The 14,645-nt window shown below is 35.8% G+C and overlaps 1 protein-coding gene and 1 long non-coding RNA gene across 2 annotated transcripts; both read left to right on the top strand.

Annotated features, from left to right (window-relative positions):
* Nucleotides 1–217: 217 nt before the first annotated feature.
* Nucleotides 218–4,146, top strand: LOC121050290. Its single transcript, XM_040509835.1, has 2 exons — nt 218–514; nt 3,492–4,146. The coding sequence occupies exons 1-2, from the start codon at nt 252–254 to the stop codon at nt 3,604–3,606; spliced, it is 378 nt and encodes a 125-aa protein (XP_040365769.1). The 5' UTR covers nt 218–251; the 3' UTR covers nt 3,607–4,146.
* A 7,495-nt stretch (nt 4,147–11,641) lies between these two features.
* Nucleotides 11,642–12,820, top strand: LOC121050383. The gene is made up of 3 exons (XR_005802806.1): nt 11,642–11,877; nt 12,309–12,365; nt 12,732–12,820. It is a non-coding gene; the product is annotated as an uncharacterized LOC121050383 (long non-coding RNA).
* The last annotated feature ends 1,825 nt before the right edge of the window (nt 12,821–14,645 follow it).

The raw sequence follows: 14,645 nt of genomic DNA, 5'->3' as shown, positions 1-14,645 counted from the left end.
AAATTTAATCTGACTTTAAAGATAAAAGACACAAACTTCTACTCCAAAGTCTTCTGCAAACGATCTTATAGTTAAGAAAGAAAACCAAAAGATAGATATATTCGAAAGACTTTCTAAATTTGAACAACAGCTCCTAATTAATGTAGTAGCTGGTATAAGTTCAATACTTTACATTAAAACAAAAGTCATGAGATTTTTTAAACAAGAAATAAAAAGACCACCATGAGATTTTTATCTTGTTATGATCAAGTATGTCTCATAGCATATTGCCTTATACTATATCTTCATCTCGTTCTATCACCCAACCATGTAGCTTTTGCTTCTACAGAAGCGGAGGCACTTCTCCAGTGGAAAGCCAGCATTCTGAACCAAACCCTGAACAATCTCACCTCGTGGAGTTACCTGCCCAGCAATACAAAGGAAAATGCAAGTCCATGCTTTTGGGCCGGTATTTCATGCAACACTGCTGGAAGTGTCAGAAGGATAACCTTACCAGTTCTGGTATACAAGCTAGGTACGCTACGAGAGTTTTCATTCTTGTCCTTCCCTAATCTCGAATATCTTGACTTGAGCATGAATAAACTCTTTGATGCCATCCCACCTCAAATCAGTTTCCTTTCCAAACTCGTCTATCTTCATCTTTCTTTTAACCAACTAAACGGTTCAATCCCAACATCTCTAGGCAATATGACAAACCTTACCAATCTCTATCTCGGTGTAAATGAACTTTCTGGAACTATTCCTAAATATATAGGGAACCTAAAATCTCTTTTGGCTCTAGGATTGAGTGATAATCAACTCAGTGGTTCAATTCCAACAATACTAGGTGATTTGACAAGCCTTACATGCAAGGAGAAAGGGTATGGAAGAGATGGAGTAAAAAGAGGGAAGTAATGATGAACTATTAGAGTGTAGAGTAGAAAAAGATGACTTAGGAGAAGAGAGGAACAGCTAGCTCTCTTTATTGTGCGTATGGAAATCATGAATTTGAAGAGTGTTAGGGTGGTTTTGGGTCACCAAAGTCAATGACAAAGATGAAGAGAACCCTATGCACCATGCTTATTATCCAAATGATAATATGATAGATTATTCTTGTCATAATCTTGTAGGATTCTTCTAGAACTCTCCTTGAGAATTGTAGCAACATAACCCTTCCAAAAATGCACAACAAATTCGTCCAAAATGGATTCTCGACCAAGTTTCCCTTATTCGATCAACTAGGATTCATTTTCTGCTTCTGAAATTTCATTCAATTGAATCTTTACCGAGACTTCGGAATTGGCCTTTGATTTCTTCATATCAAATTTTCCTTGATAAGTGTAGATCATGATTGTAAAATTTCAGAGCTTAGTTCACCTTATTTTGGCTGGAAATTCTGTCGGAATCCGTACAGTTCTGGTGTTGCTGTTTTCGTCTTTTAGTTAGAAACTTGGACCAGTCTTTTGAAGGCCTTCCACTCCGAACTAACTCTTGAAACTTGGACCAGTCTTTTAGTCATAAGAAATGATCCTTAGGATGTATAGAATGGATCTGGAAAGTTTCAACTCATTTGGAGTTCGTTTGATCAGGCTACTGACCCTCCTTCCTTGTCTAGCTCGCTTTCTCCTAGCCGGAGTAAGAAACTGTGCTAAGGTTGACTTTTTAATTCATTTCCATGCTTCTTCATCATTTCCTAGCATCATAAGGAAAACAATATAAATATTTAATTATAAACACAAAGGTTAAGCAAAAGTACAAGATTAGGGAAATAATGAAATTGGATTAGTCAACATTAAATTGGACTTTAGAACAAATAATTTCCATGTTTTAGGGCACAAATATCTATATGAATTATGATCCAACACTTTAACCATCAATTACATCTAAGCACAACTGCAAAAAAAATGAATGAATGACGAATCAGAACAGTTTCGCATGTTGATCTTCATTACTTTGAAGGATAAGGCGTTAAAACTTTCAAAATATCAGTATTTTGAGTAGTAGATATTGCACAGATATTGCTTCAGTAACAAAGCAGGCGACTTTAGTTACAAGATCAACAATGAACAACTTTCAGAGGAAATCAAGAGTCAAAACAGTTGATTAGTCTCCACTTCCTTCTCATTGATCATTATCATGTGGGGAGAAAAATCTTTAAACACCGGAAAAAAGGAGCCATCTCAGCTCACTTCTATATATCATTTTCAATTCAATAAATAAAATGAGAAAAAATGGAAATTTAATCTGACTTTTGAGATAAAAGACACAAACTTCTACTCCAAAGTCTTCTGCAAACTATGTTATAGTTAAGAAAGAAAACCGAAAGACAGAGATATTCGAAAGACTTTTTAAATCTGAACAACAGCTGCTAGTTAATGCAGTAGCTAGTATAAGTTCAATAGCTTACACTCAAACAAAAGTCCTGAGATTTTTAAACAAGAAAGAAAAAGAACACCATGAGATTTTCATCTTGTTATGATAAAGTATGTCTCATAGCATATTGCCTTATACTGTGTCTTCATCTAGTTCTATTACCCAACCATGTAGCTTTTGCTTCTAGACAAATAGAGGCGCTTCTCAAATGGAAATCCAGCGTTCAAAACCAAAACCAGAAAAATCTCACCTCGTGGAGTTACCTACCCAGCAACACAAAGGCAAATGCAAGTTATGCTTTTGGGTAGGTATTTTTTGCAACACTGTTGGAAGTGTCAGCAGGGTAAACCTTACCAGTTGTGGTATACAAGGCATGCTATAATAGTTTTCATTCTTGTCCTTCCCTAATCTTGAATTTCTTGACTTGAGCATCAATAAACTCTTTGATGCCATCCCACCTCAAATCAGTTTCCTCTCCAAACTCGTCTATCTTGATCGTTCAATCCCAACATCTTTAGGTAATATGACAAACTTTACCAATCTCTATCTCGGTGTAAATGAACTTTCTGGAACTATTCCTAAATATATAGGGAACCTCAAATCTATTTTGGTTCTAGGATTGAGTGATAATCAACTCAGTGGTTCAATTCCAACAATACTAGGTGATCTGACAACCCTTACAAGTCTCTATCTCGGTGTGAACAAACTTTCTAGCACTATCCCTTCTGAACTAGGAAATTTGAAGTCTCTTGTGGAATTAGGCCTGGTAGACAACAATCTTTCGGGTTCAGTTCCTACTTCCTTTGGAAACTTGACCAACTTGGAAGTCTTAAACCTCTTAGGCAACCAACTTTGGATTCAAATTTGCTCACCACGAATACTTTGGTGGTGATACCACCACTCAATACAAAACTGTCACGTGTTATAAAACATAATTATAGTTTATCATGATGTTTTATTAAAATAATATATTTTAAGTATTCAATTAATTATATATGACGTGGCAAATTTTAATAGGGTGGTGATATCACCACAATGATAGGTTCATAATTTCATATATTTTTATACCCTTAAATGTAGGATTCTAGGCTTAGAACTTGTCATCTTTGAGTCATTTACTTTTTATTTGTGTTTTGTAGGTTAAATTGGAGAAAAGAAGTTTTGGAGCTTAAAGTCAGACGCAGGATTGAAAAGGATGCTGGCCATTCTGATCTTCCAGAATTGTCTCTGTTTTGCGTCAACTTCAAAGATTAAACTGTACCTTCTCAGAAGGAATTAGCAGGTAAGCCTTATACCATTGGAAAGATACGGATGTTAGCTTTCTGAGGAATTTTACGGAAGTGGATTCGCATTCTTCTGGAGGAAGTTATGATGATTTAAGAGAACCTAGTTCGGGAAGGCAGATTCTGACGGATTTTGCATATCTTTTCGGAATCTGACTTGTGAGGCCCAAGTCCGTTGTTCTTAGCACTCGAATGGAACAAGACTGAACGTATCTGACATACTTTGAGTAATTTCTTGCGTTGACTATAATAACCTTGTGTTTCTTTGGAGAGAAGAAATCTATTCCAAGTTGGACTAGAAGACTTAAGAAGCCCAAGTCAAGTAGGAATTAAAAAGAGACATACAAGGCAGAAAGGGAGGACGTCTAGAGACAGGAGGTGGCCTGGAGAGCAGATTGAGAGGCAACAAGAGCAAGAGGAGTCACCCTCCATCTTTATTCCTCTTTTACTATGTTTTTCTTAGTTATTTTTATTGTTTCTTTTTGCTAAACTTCTAAGCTAGGGCTGAGATGAAGCCCCTAGTATGACTATTCTATTTGTTTAGTTGGTTTGCTATTGAATTTCTGATTTCTATGTTAAACTCTTAATCACCGTTTCAATAGAACTTTTATTCAAAATCTTTGCTCGGGATCAATAAGACCTAGGTTTTGTTTATGAGTTATTTGGTTGGAGAACATGATGCTTGATCAAAGAGTAGATGTTTTCTAGGGTGCCTAAAGATAATTCAATCTTGTGATTAAAGAGTTGTGAATTGAGAATACAAGTGCTTGATCATAGTCGATATTCTTGTTTGCATGATTTCCTAGTTCTTTTGTGACTAATGGAGTTGAACATGTTTGCTTGAACCTGATCATTAAGTGAAGTAAATTATAGTTTGGCTACTTGAGTTCTATATGGGATCAATAAGTTAGAATTCATAAGTTAGAAGAACTTTGACATATGTCCGGGATCAATAAGGCTTATGTACAGGAATCATTAGCATAAAATCTAGGGAATTCAATGGTTGTCAGCTAGCAATAGAGTAGAAGTACTAGGTGGTGGATTCAAAGTCTTAGCGTTCAACTCTCATATTTTTCAACCTTCTAAAAAACCATTCTCTCAATTCTTTTGTTTCTATTCTTAGTTGTTTAGTTATAATTTCAATCATCACAATCTTCCCAAATGTTTGTTTATTTGTGTGTTCAATTGGTTATTTGAGTTAGAATCAATTTGAGTTTCAATCCTTATTGGAACGACCTCGTGCTTGCACTAACTATACTACAATCGATTCGTGCACTTGCAAGTAATCATTTAAAACACAACACACAAAATGAAAGTGGTGAGCAAATTTGAATCCACTAAGTTTCCGGTTCCATCCCCCAAGAATTAGTAAATCAGACAAAGTTGACTAACTTGGAATTGGGTGATTATCAATTTGTTGGTTATCTACCCCAAAACCTTTGCAGAGATGGATCACTCACACTCCTTTCTATCAGAGACAACTATTTTATTGGTCCAATCCCCAAAAGCTTGAAAGCATGTAAGAGCTTACGTAGATTCCGTCTTGGTGGGAACCAATTGACAGGCAATATATCTCAAGACTTGGGCGTTTCCGAATTTTGATCATATCGATTTGAGCCACAACAACTTCTACGGTGAAATCTGGCAATAACTGGGGACAATGCCCTGCAGTTAACAACACTACTAAGAGCGGAAAACAACCTTACTGGTAGTATACCACTAGAGCTCGTAAATGCAACCCAAATTCATGAACTGGAGTTATCTTCAAATTGTTTAGTTGGGATGATTCCAAAGGCACTTGGGAGGTTGGCTTTTTAGGTGAAGCTGATGTTGGATGGCAATCAGCTATCAGGTAGTATACCATCAGAATTTGGATCCTTTGTGGGTCTAGAATATCTTGATCTGCCTCTAACAAACTAAATGAGTCAATTCCAAGAATTCTAGGGAACTTTCTCAAATTAACCTACTTGAATTTGAGCAAAATGAGTTTGGACAAGGAATCCCATTTCAGTTGGGAAAGTTAGATCATGTGTCCAACTAGATTTAAGTCATGATTCACTTAAAAGGTATGATACCATCATAAATTAGCAATATGGAGAGTTTGGAGATCCTCAGCCTTTCCCACAACAATCGATCTTTCTGGTGTCATTCCAACAAGTTTTGGAGGCATGCGCAGATTATCCTATGTTGACATATCCTACAATGACTTGGAAGGTCTCCTAAACCCCTTCCCAACAACAAAGCATTTGAAAATGCTCCTCACGAGGCATTACAAGGGAACAACGGATTATGTGGCAATGTTCTGCTTTTGCAACCCTGCAATAAAAGTAGCTCAAAGAAGGACCACAGACTGATATTTTTAACTACCTTCCCATTTCTAGGAGCACTTGCACTTCTATCTGTTGTCTTTGTATTTGCTTTTCTAGCCAAACGAAAAAAGAAGGATCAACATATACAACAAAACAACATGCATGACGAGATTTCTACTTCAGTATTAAATTTTGATGGCAAGTTGATGCATGAGGAAATCATAAAGGCAAAAGAAGATTTTGTTCCCATGTATTGCATTGGGAAGGGAGGACATGGAAGCGTCTACATAGAAAATTTGTCATCTGCGAACAAAGTGGTGGCTGTGAAGAAACTTCATGCGCTCTGCAATGATGAGAAGAATCTTCACAAGGAATTCTTGAATGAAATAAGGGCATTAACTGATATACGGCACCAAAACATTGTGAGGCTTCTAGGTTTTTGTTCGCATCAATGACACTCATTTTTGGTGTATGAATATCTAGAAAGAGGTAGCTTGCCACGATGCTGAGCAAAGATGATGAAGTTAAGGCATTGGGTTGGAGTAAAAGGGTGAATATTGTCAAAGGCGTAGCTCATAACTTGTCTTACATGCACCATGACTGCTTGCCACCAATTGTGCATCGTGACATATTGAGCAAGAACATATTGCTGGACTCTGAATATGAGGCTTGTGTTTCAGACCTCGGCACTGCAAAGTACTTAAGCCCAGACTCGGTTAATTGGACTGCCCTTGCAGGCACATATGGATATGTGGCACCAGGTAATATTGATGTCTATCTATTTTGAATACTGATAAACCATTCAATTCTTTTCACGCATGATCAAAACTAATCTGTTAAGATGATCAGAAAATTGAACATGTACAATTGTTAATTTGTTATTAAGTATCTTTCAGTAAGAAGATGCCAAGTGAGGTTAATGTATAGAAGAAAGATTTTTTACTAAAGAATACTAAAATCTGTCTACAGACTTCTGGGTTACAATTTGATAGTGCATAAAAAAGCTTTGGCAATTGAACGATACTAACTGAATCATCAAATTAAATAGTATAGAAGCTTGTGGATCCACAGGCACCTCAATCAGTTTTACTGAGTGTTCAAGAAGGTTGTTTTGCTAACCCAAAATGTTTTGAACATTTAATTTAATGATTTGATTTGGTTTGTGGCTTATGATTGATATAATTTGTTTAAGCTTTCATTCCATAGTCCTATCTATGTACTAATGCTGGCCTTGCTAAGAGTTTGAATTTTGTGAACACTGCCTGCTTACACTAATGGAAGTGAACGAGAAATGCGATGTTTATAGCTTTGGAGTGGTGACACTGGAAATAGTCATGGGAAGGCATCCAGGAGATTTTTTCTCATCTTTATCATCGTCACCGGCATCATCATCAGCTGCATTACCAGCCCATCGAGTGCCGGTTGTGACCAACACATTCACCCTCCTACACATGAAGTTGCAGGGGAAGTGCTCTCTATTGTGAAGACAGCATTTGCATGCTTAAATTCCAGTACACAATCCCGTCCAACATTGAAGCAAGTTTCTCAACACCTCTCAACTCGAAGATTGCATTTGTCAAATCCAATAAATGTGATAACATGTGGGCAATTGCTTGCTGTTAATGGTTGGACTACCTGATGAATTTTGAATCAAGAATGTGCTTCTGTCTTGTACTTATTTCCCTCTGTGCATGTGAACCTCTTCTACTTAGAGCAATATCAAATGTTTCCTTATTGTAATAAAACATGCAGGGATACACCTTGTATAATTGTACGTATGGTCTGGGATTTGATATTACTAAATATAATTGTAATAAAGCCAATCTTATGAAAAAATATTACTAAATCACGTTTATGAGCTTTTTGTGAGCAGAGTTGGCTTTGATGAAATAGATAAAAAAAAACAATTAGCAAATTACCAATAGATACAACCTCAGCCCATTTATTATCACTAGTAGACCTGTTTTTTTTTTTAATTCTCTTACGGTTCTGTAGTTGAACCCTGTGCAAGGTCCAGGCCCATGCGGTCATTTTTTGAATTGATTATGTTAACTAGTAAATTACCAAAATAACCTTTATAGACTTAATGTACTGAGCTTCAGTATCATTATGAGGCATTGTAGATTTAATGTATTGAGCTTCAGTATCATTCTGACATGCACGAATTATAGTTCTTTCCAGTTTCTAGAGGCAATTCTAAATGATTAACCTATTGGATTGTTTGTATACACATAAGAGAAATCTCTCCACCATGGTTCTTCACATGTTCTTCAATCAGTACATCTTCTTTGTCTATTGCAGCAGCCTTCCTCCTTGGCATTTGCGATTAATCTGTATATGATAAATGCAAATATATGAGTACTGACCCTCAGTAGTTTATTGACCCTCAATAGTGTATTGACCCTCAATTTGATTAAAAAACCATTATAGCTTATAAGAATGCAAAAGACCTAATCAAAAGATACTCACAATTGCAGCAAATCAATGACCAGAATTTCAAGCAGAAAATAAGACTAACAACTATAATAAGATCAAATATCCACAGAGCCTAATAAAATCAGCTAAAGCTACTGACCCTTAGAAATAAACATAAAAATGAGCTTGCAATAAACATAGGGTTAGTGAAATCATGAAGCTAAGGTTACTGACTCTTAGAAATTGAAGCTCTTACAATTCATTTTGTACCATTGTTAGTCACAGAACTCATCATTTTCCATCAGAACAAAGAAATCTCAGAAACTAAAGCTAATGATCTTTAGAGGGTCCATATAAGATTGCACATATTGCAGAATCTTAATGCCACTGACCCTCAATCATCATAGATTGCACATATTGCAGTATTTTAATGCTACTGACTGTCAATAAGCTCAGACAATTCATTTTGTACTATTATCAGCCACATAACATCAATTTTCACCGCCTAGATACACATAAAAATGAGATTGCAATACACATAGATTTACTAACCCTCAATAGTCTAAATGTTAATTTCTTAATCTGATAAACCTACTAACACTACACCAATAACTTAAACACACAACACTTTCTGCACAACGAAAAAAAAAGTGTTGTGTGATGAAGAAAAGTGAATCACACAACACGTTTACAAAACTTGCGTTGTATAAGGTGGTTAAAATTCTAAACTTTTTAGCTAGTAGATCATTGCACAACAGTTATAAGAATAGTTCGTTGTGTGAATGAAAAAAAAATTAGCGGCAGATTTCCCTCCTAGATCGACCCCAAATTTGGCTCCAAATTGGTACTTCATTGTACAACAGAATAGTTATATCTGTTGTATGAGTGAAGTTTGCAAATTGTCACACAACAGTTTTTGTTTTTGTGTTGTATGATCAAGGAAAATATATTAGAGGTTTCGATGCGTCTCCATACGCCACTCATTCCTTCACTCCCAAACTGAACTTTACTTGCACATAGCGGGAACTTTCCCTCCTTGCTGCCACAACTCAAATTTAATGTGTGTAGAATCAGACAACATGTATATGGAAAACGTGGTCTGATGCCTTATACATGCATATATGCATCAACTAATGGCTTGTCTGGCCATGTGTCCATTTAGATCAAATTAGAACACTTGAAGAAAAGAAAAAAAGCCTGACTCTCTCTTTTCACAACTCCACAGCTATCTGACCCCCGACTCTCTCTCCGACTCACTCCACAGCTACGCCCACTTTGAAGCCCTAAACTCTAAATCCACCACCTCCGAAGCCCTGGCTTTCTAGTACCAATCCCTGACTCCGAAGCCCTAAATCTGAGATTCGTCTTCGAATCTGGTTAGTTTTCATCCTCTTGAATCTGATAAGCCCTAAAATTTGGGGGTTTCTGGTTTCTCGTCCTCTCGCCCTCACTATATATGCACGACACTCACTTTTGATTCAGATTCTTCACAAATTACAAATCACACTTTTGATTTCAGGTTTTGATTAACTGAAGATTTTCGGGTTCTTCACTTTTGATTTGGGATTCTTCACAAATCACATTATCCAAGGCGACCTCTCTTTATATGAGCAGAAGAACCTGAAGCTCAAGCTCCTTCAACCTCAAGAACGGTTTAAGAGATCGAGTCGGTGCCTAGCACAGATGACGAAGAACCGCATCGCATCTGTCCAGCTTCAAAGCTGATTCTCTCCTGAAAGGTAAACGTTCCCAATGTAATTTCAATTGAAATTTATGGGTTTGGTTTAGAGTCTCCTGTTATTTTATTTTTTTAGGTTCTTGTGGGAGAGAATTGGATTGTATGTTAAAGTGTGCCCAAGAAGATGGGTTTGGCTTCAGTTTGATGCAAGTCCCGGAAATTCTTGATTTGGGTATGTTTAAATTTAGATACTTGAAGTCAATTTTGGTTTTACTGGTTTGTTTTTTTGCTTTATTTGCCTATCTTTCATTTGTTCAAGAAAGGAAGTTTAAGGTGGTCATACTGAAATAGATCACAGTCTGGTGTTAACGTGGTTTTCCCTTCTTGTAAAAATAGTTTTGTTTTGCTATTTATTTGAGTATCTCTGTTTTTTAAGTCTTGTCTACATTCATAAGAGGAGTACAAAAGTCAAGTTGATTGAACAGATTTGAAGCTACTTTTCTCATGGTTAATAATTGAAAAGCCTTCATTAGATACTGGCTCACCTTGACTCTGTATTTGCAGTTGTTTTGAGCGACAAGTTTCATTTTCTGTTGTGACTAAACGTTGACAACTGCTCTGCTTATTTTGACCCTGCAACACTCAGATCAAACCGCATAATTGTGCAGCTAACTCTGTGAGTTAGTTTCTCCTAACTTTCATTCACCAAAATGGAAAATTTTGGATTATATGTAGTTTCTGAAATGTGCATATAATATGATGGCTGGATTATAGAATTGTGATTCGATTCCAATGCTTTTATCACATGATCAGTTTATATATATGTTAGATTTACTTAGGGCATGTTTTGTTTGTCACACTTTGTTAATGTGAGAACGAGCTTATGCTTTTAATCTTTAAATCAGTCTCATTTATTCAACAGTTATTTCGAGTGTAAGGTCAAAATAACAGTTAAGATATGCAGATGATAAAGGTAAGGTCGTATTGTTGATGATAACAAATTTAGTGATGTCAAAAGTTACTTTAATTGAAAGGATTGCTTTGGAATAAGGGTACTCTAGAGCCACAGCAATTAGGGATCAACACTGTCGAAACTTTAGACCAAATATAGATTGGTGGAGTAAGAAATGTTTGATGTATGTGGGCAAAAAGTCCTACAATATATATATATATATATATATAGCTTTACTGCTAATTGATCGAACTATATCATATTAGCAATCTAGGGAACTAGGACAGTCCATTTCTCAGTAAAAGTATACTGCCATTTTTTTCTTTTTGATTTACAAAGCTTCTACATCATTGTATATTTCACTACTACAGAATTAGGGTTTAAAGACACCTGGCTGGAAGAAACAAGCACGATTTTTTATTTCACTGTCATTATAAGCCATTAACGACGCCACCTGTTAAAATCCGGGTGAATACTTAAAAGTCGTTTTTCGTCAAATAGCAAAGAGAAAAACTCTCTCTCATTCTTTTCCTCTCGACCCCTTCTCTCTCCTCACTCAGTTCCAATCTCAGATCTCTCCATCTCTATTGCACCACGATCTCTCCATCTCTATTACATCACGATCTCTAGCAGCTCTCTCAATCCTTGGTATCTCAGTTAGCCATAGCTCGCTCTCTCTCTCAAAAACCTAGACCCAAAGCACACCGAACACTCAAATCGAAAATCCTCATCTATAGCAGATCTCTCCTTCCTACTCCTTTTGTCTCACAGCTTCAATTACCCGCTCCAACTTTTCTTCAACATATGCCTAGAAACCCTAATCCCAAAACTCGCCCTATTCGCTGTAGCAAATTGAGAACTCGTTTCAAAGCCGAAGGATATAAATGGGTAAGTTTCTGTCCAAAAATAGGTAAGTCGCTCTCCGAATCGTTGTTTTATTTTCTTCCTTGGAGATGGCTATTTGGGTCATCTCTTCATTAATCTGTGGGGAAAAATTTGTGATATATTCTTCTTCTTTTCTTTTGGGCAGTAGATTGGGAAGCATTTTTACGATATCGGCCTATGTCAACCACTTTCATCCACTTCCACCTGTGGTCTCCATGGAACTGGTAATTCATTCTTTTCAATTTATTCTATTAGTCATCAATTTCTTGTACCATTTTATTAGAGTGACCATCTTATCTCAAAAGTGGGTTAGCCTTCTTACTGTAATTTGTCTGAATCTGCAATGTTCCAACTGTGTGTGATTCAAATTCATTTATAGAGCTCGATGACATATCATTTACTTGCATGCTTTTGATTTAGTCTACCCCTTACAGCTTGATGACATAAAGAAAATGCAGTAGTATGCGGTCCTTTCTTAGTCAAATTGAGAGGTAAAACATATCTTTCTCCTCTCCTAATTGATATGATGTAATATAGCAATATTGTTGATTTTCTGCTATAGATCTTGTGATTGAAGACTGAATTTTCTGAAACTATTCTAATGTAGGTGCTTATTCACATCAATTTTAGCTTCATGAGTATTAGAAAGACATGATATGATTTACCATAGAAACTGTTCCTTTTACCAATTCAGTTTCTCAACCATCAGCTCTATAACTGTTGTCTGATTTTGTTAATCAACAATACTTAAGCAAAGTAACTTGCATTTGTTTCTTCTAGAGTTCCCTCTTTTACAGGAATTTGATGTTCACCACTTTGTACTAAAATGTGTCTACTTTGGTTTATGTATCTTGCAGCTCCCTGCTATAATTTCTCTAGGCTTAACTTGAGTAATCCCTCCCCTTGTCTCTTACTCAAGATCAAATAATGCATTTGTTTTAGGTAATGTTTCTTTCCAGACTTATTTTAATGGGATTGTGTGTGCAAACGCAGATGTATATGGCTGCGAGGAATTCGAAAAGAGGATTTAAAAGGTTTTTGGAAGACTCTGCTGCTAACAAAGTTGATCAAGGAAAATCTGGATGTAGTTATGTTAGATCGAAAATATTTAAAACAAGTGAGTATATCTTTTATTGTTCATCAAACAGTGATATTGATGTATAACGTGAAGAAAAATAATTATTACTGTATGAGTATAAATTAATTCATAATGTTTGTTTTTTTTGTTACAGTGTTTACCCGAGAAAATGTTGAAGGATCTGATGAGAGTGGTAGTCAAGGTATAAATGAACATCTGTTTATCAATTAAGAATGTGGAATTAGTGATTGATCATGATGGGAAATAGTTTATTCAAAGAGTTAACAACGTCTCTCACGCTGGCGGGGTTTTCTTTTGTTCGATCGAGGGGTGTACAAAAAACATTTTTGTACATGTTTTACTTGAGCCAAAGAAGACCTCAGTATAAGTGGCAATGTTAACTGTGTGTGTGATTGTTTCAGCTGGAGCTTCTATTCAATATTGATTAGTGGAATTCGCAGTTCATAATTTTCTGTATTGAATTAAGTTTTGCATTTCTAATTGATCTCAACAATGTACATTGTATTGAATATATCAGTTTTTCTATATGTATGGACTTCCTCTGTATAGTTACAATTCATATCCTGCAGCAAAGCGCGGGAGTTCTTACTAGTTTCTAATGTAGGGTGTTTATATTCAACTTGGAATGGCAATTGATAGTATAAAAAAAGTAACTCTCATGACTTACAGTACCACTTGACTTGTTATAATCTTGCTTCTTATTTATATATATTTTTTATTTTGGGAACTTAGTATGCTTCAGAGTCTCTTGTTGTTTTTGTTATAATCTTGCTTCTTATTTATATATATTGCTGGTCTTTTTGAAATCGTACAGGAATTTCTTACACACTGAGTCTGGTAATTAGATCTACCTAGCATTTCTAATTCTACTCTGGTTTAGATTAATCAGTGGTTCATGAATTATGAGATTCTGAGTGCATAACATGTTCACAAAGTCATCGAAATGTAGTGTATAGAATTAAAAATGCAGAATAATATACTGAATTTACCTAAGAGGATAGCTATTAGTTATTCATTATATCCTAAATTTGTTTAATCTATTATTTTTAATGGGATGTTTTCCTTGTGGTGTGTAGGAATTAAAGCAGTACCCCACTTTAAGAGTGGAAGTTGGGAATGCAAGATTTGAATCGCTGGATAGGATGAAAGAAGAGAGCAAGGAAGCAACTATGTAGCTAGTTGATATGGAGTGTGGTTACCTCATCATTGAATTTTTCCGCAAGCTTCCTCAGGATATTGAAAAGGGGGGACATATGTATCAGCTGCATGGTTACATATTGAAAAGGGGGCACATATGTATCCGCTGCATAGTTAGACATATGTATCAGCTGCATTGTGTGGTTACATATGTATCAGTTTTTTGATGTCCCAAGTAGATGGGCATGCACTAAATGTTTTTCTTGTTTAAAATGTTGGGTTCAATGATCAGTGGTTTGTAATGTTTATATTTGATAGTTTGCAATGTTTATATTTAGTATGTAAATGGATCAAATGCACAATCTAATTCAGGAATGAGATATGTTCAAATAATCAGACAACAGAATAGATATAATGATAATTGCCCGTTGTCTGAATGGCCACAAATGGAGACAAATCACACTGCAATCATTCATATCACACATCGGTTTTTAACAAATCACTATCTTCTAATCTACACTCGCACTACAGAAGT

The sequence above is a fragment of the Rosa chinensis genome, chromosome 7, assembly GCF_002994745.2.
Source record: "Rosa chinensis cultivar Old Blush chromosome 7, RchiOBHm-V2, whole genome shotgun sequence".
Taxonomy (NCBI): Eukaryota; Viridiplantae; Streptophyta; class Magnoliopsida; order Rosales; family Rosaceae; genus Rosa; species Rosa chinensis.
Note: the sequence above shows the minus strand (reverse complement) of the source record. Positions and strands in the feature narration are given on the sequence as shown.